General features: G+C 39.9%; 1 protein-coding gene and 1 non-coding gene across 6 annotated transcripts in view; one reads left to right on the forward strand and one right to left on the reverse strand.

Moving 5' to 3' along the window:
- Stau2 (staufen double-stranded RNA binding protein 2) overlaps positions 1-20177 on the forward strand; it is a 254960-nt gene that overhangs the window by 135223 nt on the left and 99560 nt on the right. For all 5 annotated transcript variants that reach the window (XM_028769084.1, XM_028769096.1, XM_028769073.1 and 2 more), the window contains one exon: positions 13970-14277. In XM_028769084.1, coding sequence (XP_028624917.1) covers positions 13970-14277 — 308 coding nt within the window. The remainder of the gene's footprint in view (positions 1-13969; positions 14278-20177) is intronic.
- On the reverse strand, positions 11985-12045 carry LOC114623909. Its single transcript, XR_003711847.1, has one exon. It is a non-coding gene; the product is annotated as a U7 small nuclear RNA (small nuclear RNA).

Genomic DNA, 20177 nt, shown 5'->3' on the forward strand with positions numbered 1-20177 from the left:
TTCTGTGCTTGGTTGGTGTACCGCAAGGACCCTGAGTTCTCTTAGTAGAGTTGTAATCTGAGCATCGTATGTATCTATCTATATCTATGTCTGTATGTGTATCTATGTGTGCATATATGTCTGTATATGTGTGTGTGTATGTATGTATGTATGAATGAATGATATATAGAGGCCATTCATGTGCAGATGTGTGTGCAATGTGATCTCTTGCTGTGTGTGCTAGGTACCTGGAAGTACAATCATCAGATTGTGTGGTAACTGCATGTTTAATTTCATAGAACCTCTCAGTCTGTTTTGCCGAGAACCGTTTTTCATGCTTCCCAGTGTATGAGTGGCCCAGTTTTTGTGTATGCTCCCTAGCATTTGTTTAGCCGTTGTGTTCCCTTATTATGCCGCCATTTCCGTAGCTATACAGTAGCATCTCAGTGAGCTTTCAGGCTTACAGTTTTCTAATAACTAATGATGTTCACATTTGATGATGCTAGGAATCTTCCCTTATACTCAGGGGCCAGCCGTATATCCTCTTTGTGAAAAAGGATCCTCTGCTCGGCGTTTTTAATTGGATTCCTTGTCCTTTACTACCATGGTGTTGGGGTTCATTATGTACAAACTGATACAAACTTTTTGGCTGGATATATAGTTTGCAAATATTACCTCCCAATCTACAATTTATATTTTCATTTTCTTTTTGTGCACCCCCCACCCCCAGGACAAAACTACTTGTAAAAAGTTCTAGTTTTTGTTCTTAGTGGATGTTTTGTAGTAGCAAACTTCCTAGTCCTAAATCTAAAGTGTCTTATGACTTAGCTCCTAATTTTACATTTAATCTTAAGGTCCATTTTGAGATAACTTATAATTAAAGTGAGAGGCTTAGATTGAGACTGCCTGTCCCACCTTTACCTGTGGTTGTCTGTCTGTGTGTGTTTCATATGCTGACTGTGATTTGCACTTCGTGGCTTTAGTCTGGGTTCTCTGTTGCTGACTTGTGTGTCGGTCACCTTGCTAATACCGGTTTGGGGCAGTGTGGTGATAGTTGTCTTTCACTTGGGTCAGTTCCCTCCCACTTCCTCCTTTTACACATTATTAGAGGCACACTGCTTCCTTTGCTTTTCCAAATAAGTGCTAAAATTATCTCTTTATTTTCTTCTGTCCACAAATAAATGCTGCCAAGAATTATCTAGGCATTTAGTTAAACCTGTGCCCTAATTGAGCATCATCTAGCTTGCTGGCTGTCATCTTCAGCCAGCATTTGGTGCAGTTTCATGTTTCTTTTTTTTTTTTTTTTTTTTGAGACAGGGTTTCTCTGTGTAGTTCTGGCTGTTCTGGAACTCACTCTGTAGACCAGGCTGGCCTCGAACTCAGAAATCCGCCTGCCTCTGCCTCCCAAGTGCTGAGTGCTGAGATTAAAGGCGTGCGCCACCACCGCCCGGCAGTTTCATGTTTCTTTGCATGTTCCAAACTGTGATGTTGAAAACTGGGTATTTTAGGTAATGTAAGCTGTCAGGATCTGTCCCTCTCTCCCTCTTCCTCCCCTCCCCTGGACTCATCTTTGTTGCTGTTTGTTTACTCACTTAATGGCTTGACTGGACTGTTTCTGTGAAGCCTGTTTCTCTTACAACATGAAGCCAGGAGCATTGTTCCTCAGAGGGTGCATCCCTGAGTGTGTGCGTGGTCACCTGGGATGACAGTAGGTTTAATAGGGCTCTTTAGCAGTGTCTCTTTCTGCGTTTGTTTGTTTGTTTGTTTTTGTCATTTTGTTAAGACTTTTTTCCTTTGCTAGTGTCTAACACAGCTGTTCAGCTCTATAAGTTGCTGGTGGAGTAAAGGTGTGTGTGTGTTTAATTTTTCTAGATATGTTCCAGTTAAATTTGAAGCCATTTATGATAGTTTTTTAGGACAATCTTTAAAGTTTGTCCTCACTCAAAGGGACTCTTTTTAAAAAATAATTTTTCAGCAATATATTTTGGCCTTATTTTCTCCTCTTACAATTCCTTCCAGATCCTCCTCACTGCCTTACCCAACCCAACTTTATGTTCTTTGTTTCTCTCCACCCCCAAAAAGACAGAAATCACACACACCCCTTAAAAATAGAACCCAAAATATACACCATAGTTGGAGAAAACAAGATATTCTATGACAAACCAAATTTAAACAATATCTATCCACAAATCAAATGAGATACAGAAGATACTAGAATAACTTCAACCTGAGGAGGCTAACTATACCCAACAAAATACAGGATATAAGTAACCATACCAGCATAAACAAAAGAAGGGAAGCACATGTGCGCGCACACACGCGCGTGCCCACACACACACACACACACACACACACACACAGTACCACCACCAACATGAAAATAACAGGAATTAACAATCATTGGTCATTAATATCTCTCAACATCAATGAACTCAATTCCCCCAATAAAAAGATGCAGGCTAACAGAACGAATCCAAAACAGGATCCATCATTCTGCTACATACAAGAAACACACCTCAGCAACAATGATAAACATTACCTCAGAGTAAAAGGCTGGAAAAAGGTTTTTCCAAGAAAACAGTCCCAACAAGCAAACTGGAGTAGCCATTCTAATATCTAATAAAATAAACTTTCAACTGAAATTGATCAAAAGATATAAGGAAGGACACTTCATACTCATTAAAGGACAAATCCACCAAAAATGACATCTCAATTCTAAATACCTATACCTCAAACACAAGGGCAGCCACATTCATAAAAGAAACACTACTAAAATTTAAATCATGCATTGAACCCACATATTAATAGCATGAGACTTCAATACCCCACTCTCAACAAAGAACAAGTCATCAAGTCAAAAACTATACAAAGAAATAATGAAATTAACAGACATTATGAATCAAATGGACCTAACATATCTACGGAACATTTTACCCAAACTCAAAGAATATGCCTTCTTAGCACCTCATGGAACCTTCTCCAAAATTGACCTTATAATTGGACACAAAACAGGTTTCAACAGATACAAGAAGATTGAAATAATTCCATGCATTCTATCAGATCACCATGGACAATTCTGGATTTCAGTAACAACAAAAACAACAGAAAACCCACATATTCATGGAAACTGAACAACTCTCTACTCAATGATAACTTGGTCAGGGAAGAAATAAAGAAATTAAAGACTTTCTAGAATTCAATAAAAATAAAGGCACAACACATACAAACTTATGAGATTCAATGAAAGCGGTGCTAAGAGGAAAACCACTATGTGCTTTCATAAAGAAATTGGTGAGATCTCATACCAGCACTTTAAAAGCACATCTGAAAGCTCTAGAACAAAAAGAAGCAAACACACTCAAGAGGAGTAGATGGCAGGAAATAAACTCAGGGCTGAAATTAATAAATCAGGAACAAAGAGAACAATATGAAGAATCAGTAATACCAAGAACTGGTTCTTTGAGAAAATCATCAAGATAGACAAACCCTTAGCCTTTTTGTTTTCTTATACTTTCCTATGTGTTTCTTGACTATTAGAAATTTCAGATTACCTCAAGTGTCTCTTTGATGTCATTTACATGGCCTTTTCAGTGATTGCATTGAGTTTGGTATTATATAATAGCATTTTCTTACACTTAGACAGTACACTCTACAAAAACCATTGTAGCACTAAACATTTTATATAGTGTTTTTCCTCATATGACCTGCATTTTGCCACAGAGTATCAGAGATAGTCTGTTTGGGTTTATGCCCAGATGTTTCTTTTTGTTTAAATTGTAATATAATTACACCCGCACCCCTGTCTCTTTTCTTCCTCCAGCCGTGTCCATGTCTGCTCCAATCATAGCCTCTTTCTCTTCAGTTGTTTTATATTATGTGCTTGCATAAATGCATAAACACAAGGAGCTCAGTCTATCTAGTGCTGCTTCTATGTGTATGTTTTCAAGGATGGTCACTTGGTGCTGGACAGCCAACCAGGTGAACTCATTGCTGGGGAAGACTAATTCTCCTGCTCTCAGCCTTCCTCTTTGCCCTTGCTTCCTTGTCTAGGGATGGGGCCCAGTGAAATCCACCCCTTCCACACTAGCATGTTGATTGGGGTTGGTTTTGTTTGTGTCTTGTTTAGATAGCCACATTGTTGAGATATAATGAGTAAAGATTCTTTGTCATTCTAGAAGACTTAATCTCATAGTAGATTTACTAGTCCCCTGGGTCTCGAAATCTTTAAGCTTCTTGTTCTGCAATGGTTCTTGAGCCTTAGGTGCAGGAGTTGTGCTGTAGAAATATTCTCTGGGCCTGGTAATCCTATGATCAGTTGTTCTCTGTGTTTTGAACAGTTGTGCCTTTCTGTAATAGTCTCCATCTGTTACAAAGCAAGGTTCTTCAATTAGAGGTGAGTGTTATATGTATCTGTTGGGTGTAGGGATAAGTTTCAGAATGCAATTAGGAATTAGGGCCTAGTAAAGTGGTGAAGTAGGGTCTCCTTTAAGATCCCTGCCCTTGTTAGCCCCAGGCAGTTGTGTTGGTTTCAGCATCAGACATGGTTTCCCTCACACTGAGTGATCCTCAAGTCCAATAGAGAACTGTTGATGACCACCAAAGTGTGTGTACCACTTGTGCCCCTTAGGACATTTTGTCATGCTGATTGATCATTGTCATGGTTCACAGGGTCGCTGCTGGGTAGGAATGTTAGTTGCTTCCCTCCCTTGGATTCTTGCATGGCACCTTCTGATCCTATGAACATTAGTCTTCAGGGAGAAGACTTTCAGGTCAGATTTAACTTGGATCCTCTGAGTCCTGTTTCCAAAATGCATGATGTCTTCAACTTCTGGGAAGCAACCAAAACCAACAGCAATAACCTATGATATTTTGAGACAACCTTGGACTTCCTGGACAACAACTAGACATGGAATTTTTCATGCCTAGTACTGCAGTTTCTGTTAGTCTGTGGCTCTCTTAGTCGGAAGCATTGTCTGCCCAAGTGACATAACTTGATTATATACGTATGTATGCATGTATGTACACATGTGTTATATGTAATTTTATTAAGTATATAAAAGGCCATGTTCTTCTGGCTTTTCAAACATCCTTAGTGTTCATTTTGCCTCTTCCCTCTCTTCCTCTGTTTCTCCCTCGCTTCCTCCCTCTTCTTCTGACCTCCTTCCTCCCTAATTAAAGCCCTTCATCGGTTTTCCCGTTTCCCTCTTCATGTCACATTGGGTCCATTAGTGAGGAAATGAGGCTTCTTGGCTGTAAGTGCTATCTTGGCAGTCTAGTAATGGGATGGCTGGGAATGCCTAGGAGGTCAGTAGCATGTACACTATGGATGGAGTGACAGTCTTGTCCTGTGTGCTGGCACAGATCTGCTCTTTCGTCCACTTACCTAGTGAACTTACCTGTTGCTCTTTTTACTTAAGGTTTTCATTTGGATATTTTAGTCTGTGTGTCTGTCTGTTTGCCTCTCTCTGCTTCTCTTCTGCTCTCTGCCTCTCTCCCTCCTCCTCCTTTCTCTTTCCCCCAAGGAGCCTTGAGACTAATGGGTTTCTTCTACCTCTGCCTCCCAAGTGCTGGGATTGCAGGCCCCTCCCCCAGCCTACCTACCTTTTTCCTCCTCTGTTCAAACCTTTCTATTTGCTGAGGCTCTCTGTTTTTCACTTCTGCTGTGTGTTTGCCTTTGTTCATTGAAGCATTTTATCATGGTTGTTTTAAAGTCTTTGTTAGATTATCTTTTAAATCTCTCTCACGTTGTTGGCTTCTTTGGTTTTACTTTTTCACTCAATTTGCTATTTTCATTCTTTTCTTTTGACTATTTTTTTTGAATCTAGCTAAATTTGTACTGTAAATCCGAACCTTGTTCAGTGTTGTAGTTAACCTTTCTATTGCTGTGACGAGACACCATGGCCAAGGCATCTTACAGAAGTAAGAATTTATTGGGGATGACAGTTTCTGAGGGGGAGCCTGGGACCAACATGACAGGGAGCATGCCCAGGCAGGCAGGCAGGCCCTGAGCAGTAGCTGAGAGCTTCCATCTGATCTGCAAGCAGGAGGCAGAGAAAGAGAGACCTAACTGGGAGTGATGGGAGCTCAAACCTCTCCTAATAAGGCCACATTTTTTAATCTTTCTCCAACAGTTGTACCTCCTGGGAATGAAATGTTCAAAAATGGGGTGGGGTAGGGAGGGAGGTGGCATTCTTATCTAAGACACCACATCTAGGTAATCTTGAATGAGTTTGCCTAATTTCAGTTTTCTCATCTTTAATATAAATGATAAGCCCTACCTCATAGTAGTTGTGAGAGTGAAGTAATGCTAGGGAAGTTCTAGAACAGTGCCAGTATTGTACCAGCAGCATAGCTGTGCGCTCTGGCCACATTCTGAAAGCCCCATAGTGGGAGTAGACAAACGACAAAAATCAGCAACAACAGATAGTTGGTGGGAGAATGGGCTGGGGAACATTTAGAATATAATGGAGAGTAACAGCCCCAGCAAGGAAATATGGTGTTTAGTGGAAGTCCATAAGCAAAACAGTTTAGTCAAGGAACAGACCTAGGGTAGTTACATGGAAAAGTGATCCAGAACAGTGATGACAAGTTGAATACTGTTCGGTGGCAATAACTGTTTAAAATGGCTGGACTCTGTTTTGGCAGAAGTGTGTTTAGTTTATCCCATTGGAAATAAAAATATAGTTTTCTGGGAAAACCTAAATGACATGTTAAAGATATTTAAATGTTCATATCTTAATTTGTTATTTGATCATATTTTAGGTCATTATATTATTGAAAAGCAACTTAATTTTAAAACATAAAAAAACCCTGAATTTTAGTGATCTTTATAGTTACCAATATTGAAGTTGAAAACCACCAAGAAACTGACCACCAGTTACATAAATTCACATGTCTGTGGCAGCCCTTCTAGGTGGACTCTAAAAGGAAATCTTTATTCACACATGAAACTCAGCTTAGACTTTGCTGTGCAGTAGGAAACCTCACCTCTATGCAAGCACGCACACTGAGATGCTGGAGGGAATGGGCGCATCCTTATTGCTCTATTGCTTTCCTCTTTGTGAGCTGCCTTATAGTAACCAACGCCAGGGACTGCACACCTACAATCCCAGTGGTCGATAGGCAAAGGTGGGAGTTTCGCCACCCCGTGGAGCCAGGCAAGGATAAGTAGAGGGGTCCTGTCTAAAATCAAAATTAAGAAATCCACAGTCTGAAGTAATAATAACTTTCTTGATTCCTTTCTCTTTTTTAATTTATTTTTTATTAGTTCTTTGAGAATTTGTACAATATATATTGATTGTTATTCATCCCTCCTTTGATTCCTCCAAGATCCACTCCCCCATTTCCTGTCTTCCTTGTTTCTTGATTTACTAAGTTGAGTATATAATTTACAGTTATATAATTTAAATTATTTAAATAAGAGTTATAAATACTGTACATTTAGATACAGTAAACAAGATGGAGGAATAACATTTCACTTGTCAAGTTGGAAAATATAACTCTTATTGAAGACTAGTAAACTGTATGTGGCTTGTACACTTTGATCCCTTTTGACATGTTTATAAACCTGTGAAGTGGATATTTCTACACTCCACCCCGCCAAAGTTTCCTCTTGCCCTTTTTAATTTGTCACTCTTGCCTGCTTCATTCCCAGGCAACGACTGACCTGCTCTCTGTCACTGTTACTAAATGGCAACATTTTTTAAACATAATATCCAATGCCAGAATAGGAAATAAGACACTTTCAAGTATTTCTGTGGGAATATGAAATTAGTACAATTTTTTTAGGGCACTTCAGTAATATAAAACAATTCTAAATGCATATCCTTTCAGTTAGAATTCTTCTTGCACGTCAGGAAACATATGTCTGTGTGAACAAGGGTTAAAATTGTCACAATTAGAAACATTCAGTGTGCTGCAATGTAGGATTTTGTTGTCTGTTTTTGTTTCTAATGTGGTACTTGGGGTCAAAGTCAGACTTTGGGTATACTAGGAAGAACTCTACCACTAAACTGTTTCCTTAACCCTAATCCTGGAACTTCATTAAAAAGGAAAAACAAGCCAGGCAGTGGTGGCGCACACCTTTAATCCCAGCACTTGGGAGGCAGAGGCAGGTGGATTTCTGAGTTTGAGGCCAGCCTGGTCTACAGAGTGAGTTCCAGGACAGCCAGGACTACGCAGAGAAACTCTGTCTTGAAAAACAAAAAAACAAAAAACAAACAAACAAAAAAAAGCAAAACCAAAAAAAAAAAAATCAGATAACCCAGATGCCATGGTTTTAAAGTTAGTAGAGAAGTGTTATTTTGTAAACACAGAATTCATGTCATATAGTCTTGGATTTTGACTTCTGTTGAGGTTATAACAAGTAAAAATATGTAGATGAAAAGGACTAAAACATCTTTAAAGCAACAGGTTTGCCTTCTGTTGACTATGGAGACTTTTACAGTACATTTTTTTTTTCTTAACATATTTTAAACCAAAGTTTCTCTGGAATTAAAAAAATATGCTTATTAATGTATAGCACATGAAAACAAATGCAAAGGTATAAAAAAGCACTATAAAATTGAATATATATGTGTGTGTATATACATACATACATACATGCATGCATGCATACATACATGCAAGCACGCATGCATATTATTTTAAGCAGGTTTACTTGTGGGAAAGCACAAAACTTTGTTGTTCTTTTTGAATTACGATACAGAACCCTTGCCTTTTGCTTTTTAGTTCTCATACTTCCTTGCATCCCAGTGGTGAGAAGCTTGTTAGGAACTCCTGGAGGATTTTGCAGCACAAACTCTGCAGGCCTCCCGTGGACATGCTGTCCAGTGCCTTAGTTCTCTCCTCCTTGGCTGCATTTCCTTACTTCTGCACATAATGAGGCACACACATGTATATAATCTGTTTTCATTTTCTTCCCCTAATATGCTGCCTGTACACACACACACACACACACACACACACACAAAACTGAGTGATAATAGAAGAAAAGGTGTGTTGGTTGGTATGTGGTTCCTTGGCTGAAAGATCCATGTGGGCAAAGGAAGTAGAAATGACCAAGAGGGGGAGGTGTTCAGAAACCTTTTGAGTATGTATGGTAAATGACTTTAAGGGGTGATTCAAAGCTTATAAAGTTTTGGGAGTCTGAAGGTAGGAACATCCAGGATGAGCAAAGGTCATTGAGGACTTAGGGTACCAAAATGTCTCATTAGCGTAAGGAAGCTTTTCAGGAATCTCAGGTGCTTGTTAAGTAGGTTCTTGTCAGGAGAAAGGAAATTGATTCTGTAATCTCACTAAGGCTATGTGCCACACCTCAGGTGATGGGGGTGGGGCTTCTACTTCCCCAGACAAGATCAGAGAAGGAGAAGCCCTGCCCATGAAGGAAGTCTCCATATTGCATCAAGCTCAGAGACTGTCTAGCCATGGTAGACTTTGACCTCAATTAGCAGAGTTTTCCAACATTGGTATCAGACTGGACAATCAGAAAGTGTGTCTGCAGCGTAGACTTTTCACAAAGAATTTGGTAGGCAAGAATGGAGTGAAACGGAGTCAGATAGACTTCCTGTGTCACCTGAAGGAGTTAACATACTGTAGTGTAAGTATTGGGGAACCAGTGCATGGTGAAGACCTCCGCAGAGGGGAGACCCTCACTCAAGTCTCAGAAAGTCGCGACCACCCAGTAATCTGCTCGAGACACCATATACCGGAGCAATTGCGAGGTTTATTAGGGCGTGACAACTAGCTGCCGGTCAATTCGTATGCCCACGCAGGAGCGGAATTGACCCCGACAGCCAGTTTGAGTGGGGTTTTTAAAGGGAAAAAAGCACAAACCAAGGAATGGGGAGGGGTTGAGGGGTTGCTAGGGTGGTATAACATAAAAATAGTGGAACATTCCAAAGGAATCCAACCTACGGGAGTCAGGGTCAGGTAAAAACTCTCTGTACGCTTATCTTTCTCAAGAATGTGGTCCTGCCCCGTTACTTCGGCCTTGCCCTGTCACTGCGGTTCTCAGCTTGGTTCCCAGCTTGGTTCCACCTAGTTCACTTGCATTCTTTCCTTTCTCTTTGCAGATAGGTCAGTTCCAGTAATGGTGACTGGTCTTTCCACATTCCTAACTTGCTTCATGCCTCGGTTTCTCCATGTCTTTATAAAGAAAGCCTAAAGAATATTTTATATGTCTAAAAAGAATTCTATATACCCAGTATCTATAATTTTTCACTCTACAATGGTAGAAGCATTTCCTTGGGAAAATGGGAGATTATGAATGCATGGAGCTTTTTATCGCCAAACACTACAATGTTACAATATTACATAGGTGTGTTCTCCTGTGGAAACATCTAAAGACTAGTCAGTGAGGCTTCTGAACCCCAGGCAAGCATGAGAAGAGCCATGTGGCTCTAGCTATACTAAAATTGTTAGGAAAAAATTAAATATACTTGTGCTATATTTCTAGCCAATGACATTGTTCTTACAGATGAGACAACCCTCCTACTAGCTCCCAGATTCTCTCTTAAGAAGAAAAAATGATACATCCTGCCTCTAGTACTTCAGCTGTTCTGAGATCCACCCAGACAATTGAGTTCTGTTTAGCCTATCTGAGAGTGCTAATGGATGTGTTATACTCAGCCACCCAGGGCCATTAAGGAGAGAGAAAGGTGATGGTTGTAATAGCCATTTCTAACCTAACCCAGAGCTAACAGCTAAGAAGCTTTAGTGTCTGGAGAGATGGCTAGTGGCTTAAAGCATTTAATGTTTCTGTGGACGACCTGAGTTAGATTCCCAGCACCCACATCAGGTGTCTCACAAGTGCAGTTCTAGGGATCCAGTACCCTCTTCTGGCCTCCTTCCATGTACATACATACATCATACATACACACATACGTACATACATACATACATCATACATACATACATACATCATACATACATACGTACATACATACATACATCATACATACATACATACATCATACATACATACACACATACGTACATACATACGTACGTACATACATACACGCATACATACATACATACATCATACATACATACGTACATACATACATCATACATACATACATACACACATACGTACGTACATACATACACGCATACATACATACATACACGCATACATACATACATCATACGTACGTACATACATACATACACACATACATACATACACACACATATACATACATACATACACGCATACATACATACATACATACATACATACATACATACATAGAATTTAAAATAGAAGTAAAAGGAGTTCACAATTCAAGATGACCATGATCATGACCGCCAGCACCCTCAGGACCTGGAAGCCTGAAAGACCCACAGGTGTGTGTGCCAGGGGGAGATAGAGCAGCAGAGGACCCTGCAGAGCCTAGAGCATCTTCAGAACAACTTTTAAAAAGGCAGGTCTTGTGGGAAAGATGTTTTTAAAAAGTAGTCTCATGAAATTGGGAGGAAAGATGGCAGAGCAGAGCTGCATGTGTGTGGAAAGGTGGGGAAACCAGACAGGGAGACCACAGGAATAGGAGCGGTATAGAGCACAGCTGCAGCACGCACAGGGTCCTCAGCTCTGAGATGTTGAGGCCCGTGTCCCTAGCCTGGAGCTGCTGATAGCCTCCCTGCTCACCCTGCTTTGGCGTGCACCGAGGGGAGCTGGCTGAGTTGCCGCCTGTGGGCTGCAAGTGGGTCATACCTGGTGAGCAGGCAGGGGAGCTGGCACCGAGGCAGAGAGGTGTGGAGCAGCTTGGAGCTCCTGAGCATCTGGCCTCCCCACCCCAAATGGCCTGTCCAGCCACAGACAACCCTGATTCTGGGCAACAACAATATCCGACCGAGATGGGTCTCAGTGATAGTCCACTATTTAAGGTGCTTCAGAAACCAGAAACCTTGAACCAGACAATGACTCATTGCAATAATTGTTTGCATATAAAGCTGTTAAAGCAAAAAATATACTGTGTGACACCCTTTCTGGACAGCTCATGGGTGTTCCGACCAAAGTCAGAAATCCTGCTAGAAAAATTCTAAGGGAAATGTTCACTCTCCCAGCAGTTCTCTCTGGGTAGTTATCTCTTGCAAATGAAGCCCAGTCTTTTCTTTACATATCAATGCAGTCATTTACTCCAGGTTCCCTTTTGGTTATCCCACAAATCAGCATTTTATGACCTTAGCCCTTTGATTCTTAGGGAAAGACAGTAAGCACATTTTTTTAAACATAGCAAATGAATTCAGAGATCTGCCTGCCTTTATAAGCACAGAGAATTAGCTAATTGGGTGGGATCCAGCTCTGAGATCACCATTCCCACCATGCCTGGACCCAAATTTACTCTGTCCAGGCTGACCTTGAACTCAGGGATCTACCTGACTTTGTAAGCACAGACAGTAAACTTGACTGGTTGAGATCCTGCCCTACAATCACCACTCCTTATATCTCTCTGTCTCCTTCCTTAATATCTCTCTGACAAGCTGTCTCATAGTGCAACTGCCTCTGTTCCTTTAGGTCCATGAAGCCCCTCATATAATTCATGCTGCATCCTTATATTTTTGCATATTTTTTGAGAAATCTGTTTATATAATTTTTGAAGTAATGTTTTCAGAGTTCTTTCCTATAGCCTTAAGGGCTGTCATGAAGGTCACAGTATTTGCCGATTTGCTAAGGTCATTAGCTTCCCAGACTTGTGCTGCTTCTGATTATAATGGAGTCATTAACTCTGGCGGGGAGAACACCTCCTAAAGGAGGAGTGTAAAGTAAATTATACACGTTATTATACAAACAAGCTTTACACCTAGCAACTGTCAACAGCTGTGGAGGCCCGTGCCCTGCTAGCTCTGCTCCAGGGGCAGGATCTGTGGCCTGCTGTTTGTTCTGATGGTCATGCAGGACTTGGCAGGAAGCCATGTGGATATCCATGGTCTGTGCTGCTGTCAGAGGCCATGTTGGTATCTGTGGTTTGTGCCGCCATCAGAGACCATGCAGATTAGTGATCCTGCTGCAACTAGCTCTTATAGGCAAGGAAGCTTCTTTTGCTTTTATCAATGACTGCAGACTTCTGAAGACTTCAATGAATGAAGGCTTCTGTGACCCTCCCCCACTCCAAAGAAAAAGAAAGAAACAGTCTAGGAAGCCTTTGAAGAGAGTCCTTAAAAATTGTGATAAAGATGCTGAAGTGTAACCCTTCACAGTTGATGGCTTCTAGTGGGGTTGGGGTGGGGAAGGACTCAGTTATCTTTAAGGAAATGGCCACTGGGAGTTAGACCATGCTCCAATGAGTATATGGGTGACACAAACTGTACTTTTTGTGGTATTTTTTTTTTTTAATGATGGAGAAAGGGTGGGTGAGTGAACTAGAAAGAATGGGAAGTGAATGTCATCAGTGTGCATTGTGTGGAATTCCCAAATAATATAAAGTATTACGTTGGAAAAAAATAAAAATACAGTCTTGAAAAAATAAACCAAAACTTCAGTGTCCAGAGTTGTCTGTGGGGTGACTTTTGAGGAGGAAAGCACAGTGTCCAGGGTTGTCTAGGGGGTGACTTTATGAGAAAGAAAGGAAAGTAGGCCACTGGATGTTAGAGTCTGTACTCTGAAAGTGATACATGGACTGATGCTGCCTTCCTTTTGTCTTCTGTGCCTCAGTTGGTGCATATTTGGAGATGTTTCCTCTGTTACATGAGATACAAAAGTGCTGGACGTGGGGGTGAAGATGCTGTACATTCCCAGCCTCCTCCACACGGGACTTTTACACTAGTGCCAGCCTCTGAATAGGTGCTGTACTCCCTCCACAGACACTAGTGCCAGCCTCTGAATAGATGCTGTACTCCCTCCACAGACATCAGGAAGAGGCTCAATGGACAGTTTCTTGTTTCCTTCTCAGTACAGCAAAGGAAGTCAGTGACTCCATAATGCTACAATGTGTTTCTGTATTATTTTAAGTATATTGACAGTGTACCTTTATTTTATTCATAGCTCCAAAAGGGATTCTTCATCTTTCTCCTGATGTTTATCAAGAGATGGAAGCCAGCCGCCACAGAGTGACCTCTGGCACAACTCTAGGCTACTTATCACCCAAAGATATGAACCAACCTTCAAGCTCTTTCTTCAGTGTGTCTCCCTCATCGACCAGTTCAGCCACAGTTGCCAGGGAACTCCTTATGAATGGAACATCTCCTACTGCTGAAGCCATAGGTTTAAAAGGAAGTTCTCCTACTCCCCCTTGTTCTTCAGTACAGCCTTCAAAACAACTGGAATATTTAGCAAGGATTCAAGGCTTTCAGGTATGATTTTAAAGAAAAAACAAAAAGAAAAAGTAAAAGTCATTAGCCCCAAATCATTTCTGTCCATCAGAAGGCTCATTCTTGCCTGGTAATGTGGCCTCTGTGCTATTAACATTGTAATTTATTTAGAAACACAAAAGACGGGACAAAAGAGAGTCATAGCACAGACTTTGTTTTCTGTCCCGTATGTCCAGGAACTGTTGCTGCCTGGCTCTCTGCTGTATTGATATTCACATTTATACTCTCTCTGTCTGTCTCTCTGTCCCTCTCTCCCTCTCTTTCTTCCCCTCCATCTTCCTTTCCAATCCTGTCTCCTTCCTCTCTCCCTCTCCCCTGCCCCTTCCCCTCCATGTCTCCATCCTTTCCTTCTACCTGGATCCTGTCTTCCAGTTGGTATTGATTGGCACCTCTTCCTTCTCACTTTGTTATGCACGAACAAGATTCTCCCAGGAGACATTTGGTGTTAGTGTTGATATCACTTCCCCTTTTTACAGTCATGGTTGAGTCTTTCTGCTGCTGATTTGATTTTATAGCAGTTTTGAATTTCCCATCCTATAGTTAGTAATGACACAGGTACACTTCTAAGGTCTAGCACCCTTGAAGTCTGTTACCTTAGGGGGCATTAAACATGGCACTGAGCACTTTCCGGTGGCTGGGGTATAATGAAGGTCTGTTGTAGTGGATCACGTGCTGAGCCACGGTGGTGGAGAAGCATCTACCTCCACTGATACAGCAGCTGTCTCATGGTGATCTCAGACCAGCACACAGCAGAGTCATGTGTATGGATTTGAGAAGGAAGCTTCTCCCCTATTTATTCTTGAGCCCTTTGAGGGGGGAGGTGGAAATACCCTATGAAACCAACAATCCTTTATATACGTGAGAGATTTTAAAGGAATTTTTAACTATGGGAAGGGAAGTTCATGTGTGCTGACTCCTAGTTGCCTTGAAAGCCATGTACTGAAATGTAACTGTCAGCCAATGGGATGAGACTGCAGCTTGCGTGTGCACAGGATGCTCTGACTCCCCACATTTCATTGCCTCACCTTCCATCTTAGTCCTCCTCCTTAAGAACAAACTCTGTAACTTCTTGTAGAAATGTTCTAGATCTGTATTGTGTAGAAGATCATGTATTATAAATGTTTCACGGTGTCAGTTATACAATGAGAAAGAAGATCATGTGTTGGGAGTATTTTGCATGTTTGATTTGTTTTGGTTTTTTGGTTTTTTTTTTTACTTCAAAGATCCCTTCTGATTCTTTCAATCCTATCACTAGGTAGTTGCTAGTGTTTTTAATCAGATTATTAATATGAAGTTGAAGAAGCTGTTACCAATTATTGACTCTGTCATCTGAAATTTAAATGCTTAATTTCAAGTTATAATTTTAGAATTTGTTATTTACCTTAAGAATTACAATAAATCACTGTTTAAACAAAAGACTTTGATTCATATATAGTGAAAGCACTAGACTAAGATTTAGTTCTACCAATAATCTACATAGGATAAATTAAAATAAACTGTGATGAAAAGAAACCCACTGCTCATTTATAAAAGTCTGCAAGCGATGGTTCGTCTGTGTGCACACAGATCATGTTGCACTCTGGCTCTTGGCTGAACTTTGACATTTCTAAGTTCCTTATGCATTAGTTCTTGCCCGTGACAGCAGCTATCATCTTATCCTGTCTTCACCAAATTTGTACTCTACTACCCCATTGCTGGACTCACTGCTTAGACCTGTCTCAGAAGCTTTCACTGAGGTAATATACTTTCACTCACAGACAAGGTAAACATCTCCAGATCTGTGACCATGGTTTCTACACATCACTGTGCTGCTTCACTGGAATGAGCTGGCACTGATGGGAAATGTGCTGCCCATGGATTATAGCCTGCAGCCGCAAGGCAAACCATCTTTGGAGAGTAGCCTCTGGCCTGTCATATGTGTACACATCATCATGTCACCCTAGAAGGTTCTTTGTGATTAAGTGATTAAAGTGTATTTCTTTCTCAGTAATTTTCTCAGGTAGGAAAATGTACAGATTTTTCTTACATGATTTAATTAGACTGTAGCTAGAAATTATAAGACCAGCTTGTTAGAAATTATATGCTCTTCTGTTACTTTTGTTTCTGGAATTTGAAAACAATAAATTCATTTTCTTTGTTTGTAGGTCAATAACTGTTCATCTCATTCCACATTGAACAGTTGTCATTCCTACTGAATGTGTATAGACTCTGCTTGAGCCTTTGTTTGCCCACTGCGATTTGATTTAAGCCTAATTATGCTACTGTATGTGTTAGCTTTATTGTATTGCCAAATGAAGGCAAATTATTTGCTTTGACTTAATTTTATTTTCATTTCCCAGTCTTTAATTGAAATTTACAAATGTCAAAAAGGTAATTTGCTCAGGCACATATAGGTATTAAGTTCACTTTCTTCTGTTTAAATCTATAAAATAAAATTATTACACAGTGAATGCTCTTAACAAAATTGATTTCACAAAGCAGAGTGTGACTGACACCCATTCCTAGTCATCCTTTCATTCTCAGGAATTCCCATCGAAAATTTTTACATTTTATTTTGGTATGTGTGTGAGAGAGTGTATGTGTGTGTATGTATGTATATGTGTATGTGTGTGCATTTGAATGAGAGTGTATGTGAGTATGTATATATGTATATGTGTATGTGTGTGTGAGTGTATATGCATGTGTGTGTGTGTGGATGAGAGAGAGAGTGTGTGTGTGTGAGTGTGAGTGTTTGTGCTCGCGCACATGTTTGTACAGATGCTCTTGGAGGCCAAAGGCATCAGATGCTCTGGAACTGGATCACAGGTGGGTACTGGGAACTGGACTCCGGTCCTTTACAAGAACAGTCAAAGACTGCTGAACCTTCTTGTCGGTTTCTACCATCAAAAGAGAAAATGTCTTTCAAACCCTTTCATAAATGAATGTTTTTTCTCTTAAGTTCTATTGAGTGCATTTTAATTATCCCTTAAAGCTGGAAATTCTTACTAATTTGTCATTTTTAGGAAAGTATTTATGTCAATAGTTTGTGAACCCCAGACATTGTCTAACATAACCAGTCTGCATTTATAACCCCTGCATATTTGAAAGAAAAAGTCAAAGCTATAGTTAAGTCATAGTGTTTCAGAATTTCCGATTGTAACCCTTGCTACTCTTTAGTTACAAAACCATACAGTGGCTCAAAGTTGTTCAGTTTATCAGAAAACTGTGGCAAAGATAGTTGGAACCCTTAGCATTTGAGCTGAAGTAGATGATTTTGTCTTAAACATTGCCTTCATCTTAAAGGATTTACCCTTACTTTTTTTTTTGTACTAATAGTAAGAATGATCAGTTGCTTGTTCAAAGGAGTCATGAGGAAAATTCAATTTGAAATGAAAATGAAGTCATTTTTAGCAAATAACGTTCCTAGATGTAATTACTTTCACTGTGCTCTTCTCTCCCATTGGTTACCATTCAGTGGGTGGAATCCCTTGTAGTCCTTTAGAATGAAATACATTGTTTATTCCTTACATGAATGACACAGGGAAGCACTTAATTGGTTTTTCAGTTAAACTATATTAGTTTATTTTCAAAAATGTGAGTTTTACATAGTGATGCCATTTCTAGCTAAAGGAGACTATGTACTTAAACAGGAAACGGATTTTTGTTGTTGTTTTTTGTTTTTGTTTTTGGTTTTTTGGTTTGTTTTTGTTTTTTTTTTGATAAAACTCATGTAAATACATTTCATTTGCCTTCTCTTGAAGTTGGGTTCACTTTGATGGTACAGGCTTTGTTGTAGGTCTACAGTGTGATATTAATATAGGTTGCATTGTCATGGGGGGTACAGGTAGGAAGGAGAGGCTAGGCTCCCTCAGAATCTTCATTTCCCCTTCTATTCTCCACACAGAATACTTAATAATCCACTTTTTAAAATCTTCAAAGTGGATGTTTACAGTGGAATATTTTCTTGTTGGTGGTGGTGGATTTTTAAGAATGGGATATGTAATTTTTAAATGGCCAATAAAAGTACAATGTTTTGCAAATAGAATATGGAGAAAGAAGCTGTTCATCTTCTCCACATTCTCCTTGCAACCTTACCTTCACTGTGTTCCACCTGAGTTCAGATCCTCATGCAAGCTATGATGTAAGTCACAGTCCAGAGTGGTAAGAAAGATGCCTTATGGTCCTGGTCTGTGATTTCCAGTTACTGCTTGAAAGCACTTCTTGTGCTTAACCTCAGCTTCCTTCCAAAGACTCAGAAAATTAGGTATGTATTTGGTCTTCCCATAATGACCTGAATGCTTAGGCATATTCTTTGAATGGGGAACTGAATGTATGCAAGTTGACTTACTCTGTCATTGTTAGACTGTATGCTGGCTAAACCCCCAGAAGTTTGCAAACAGATAACTATTTTTTTCAAAAATGAGTTACAAATCACCTCCATTACAGAATTCAGATCACCTCATTTTACTGAAACATAGAAAGACTATACAGAAAATCCCTGTGTTTGAAGAAAGAAATCTTGGTGTTCAATTTGAAATAAAAATGAATAATATTAGCAAGTTATCTTTCTTGGATGTATTTCACTTCTTTCTTTCTTTCTTTCTTTTTTTTTTTTTTTTTGTTTTTGTTTTTTGAGACAGGGTTTCTCCTGTATAGCCCTGGCTGTCCTGGAACTTACTCTGTAGACCAGGCTGGCCTCGAACTCAGAAATCCACCTGCCTCTGCCTCCCAAGGGCTGGGATTAAAGGCGTGCGCCACTGTATTTAATTTCTTACTTTGGTGGGTAGCAGTTACATAGGTAAGAAACAAGCAAAGCGGACTGTAGTTTGGCACCAAATTGTTCAAAACTGACCTTATTCTAAAGAACTGCAGTATATCCATTAAATGGTATCATTTTTATAAACTTTGAGAGTAAAGTATAATATACTATATTTTCCCACATAAAAACCATAAAGGCACACTAGTGTTTTAGATCTCTAAAAACAAAGACACTCCACCTGAAGTCAATGACTATGGTGCAGGAGGAAAATGGCTGTTATCTCCCTAAGCAGAACCATTTCTTAGAAGATACTTCAACCCATCATTAAGATTTTGCTATTTGGAATTATTTGAATTTCAAATATTTGAAGGAAAACTTTGTTTTTTATTTTAATGTGGATTGCATTTTTTTTGGTAGGAAGATTGGCAGTGATATGGATTATTTTACCCAATGACATTAGATTAGTTATAGCACCCATGTCATGTTGAATAATTCCACTGTAAAACAATAAATTACATTGACAATTGTGATTATGTTTGAAATCTTGGCATATTTTAGGGTCTAGAACTACCTCTTGATTTGGGTCACAGCAACAAAAAATTTAGGAGTGATGAGATGGCTCACTGTGGAATATTTGAGAAAGATATTTGCCGCCAACACTGACAGCCTAAGCTTAACCCTCAGGACCCACGTGGTGGAAGTCGAACCAGCTCCTGCGACTGTCCTCTGCCCTCCACACGTGCACACACACGCGCGCACACACACATGCACACACACACACACACACACACGGACACCAATGAAATACATAAATGTAACTTAAAAATACTTAACTGTCAAAAAACAGATATTGGAAAAACAACTATAAAGTATTAACAAAATTCTGAACCAAGTTTTTTAATTGGATATTTGAGAAAACAAGAACTCTTTCTAGAAAATGATATTAAGCTCACAGCATCTTTTAAATGTTGGGAAGTAATTGATTTTAGTTGTACAGTCTGATTCTTTTCTTAAAGGTCCACAACAGAATGCCTGCTGCTTCCGCTGTAGTGAAACTGCTGGTGCCTCTGCAGCCCCTCCCTCCTCCCCAGCTCTGTACATCTCTGCAGCTGCCCCTCCCTCCTCCCCAGCTCTGCACATCTCT

Source organism: Grammomys surdaster, unplaced genomic scaffold (genome assembly GCF_004785775.1).
Source record: "Grammomys surdaster isolate TR1022 unplaced genomic scaffold, NIH_TR_1.0 64, whole genome shotgun sequence".
Lineage (NCBI taxonomy): Eukaryota > Metazoa > Chordata > Mammalia > Rodentia > Muridae > Grammomys > Grammomys surdaster.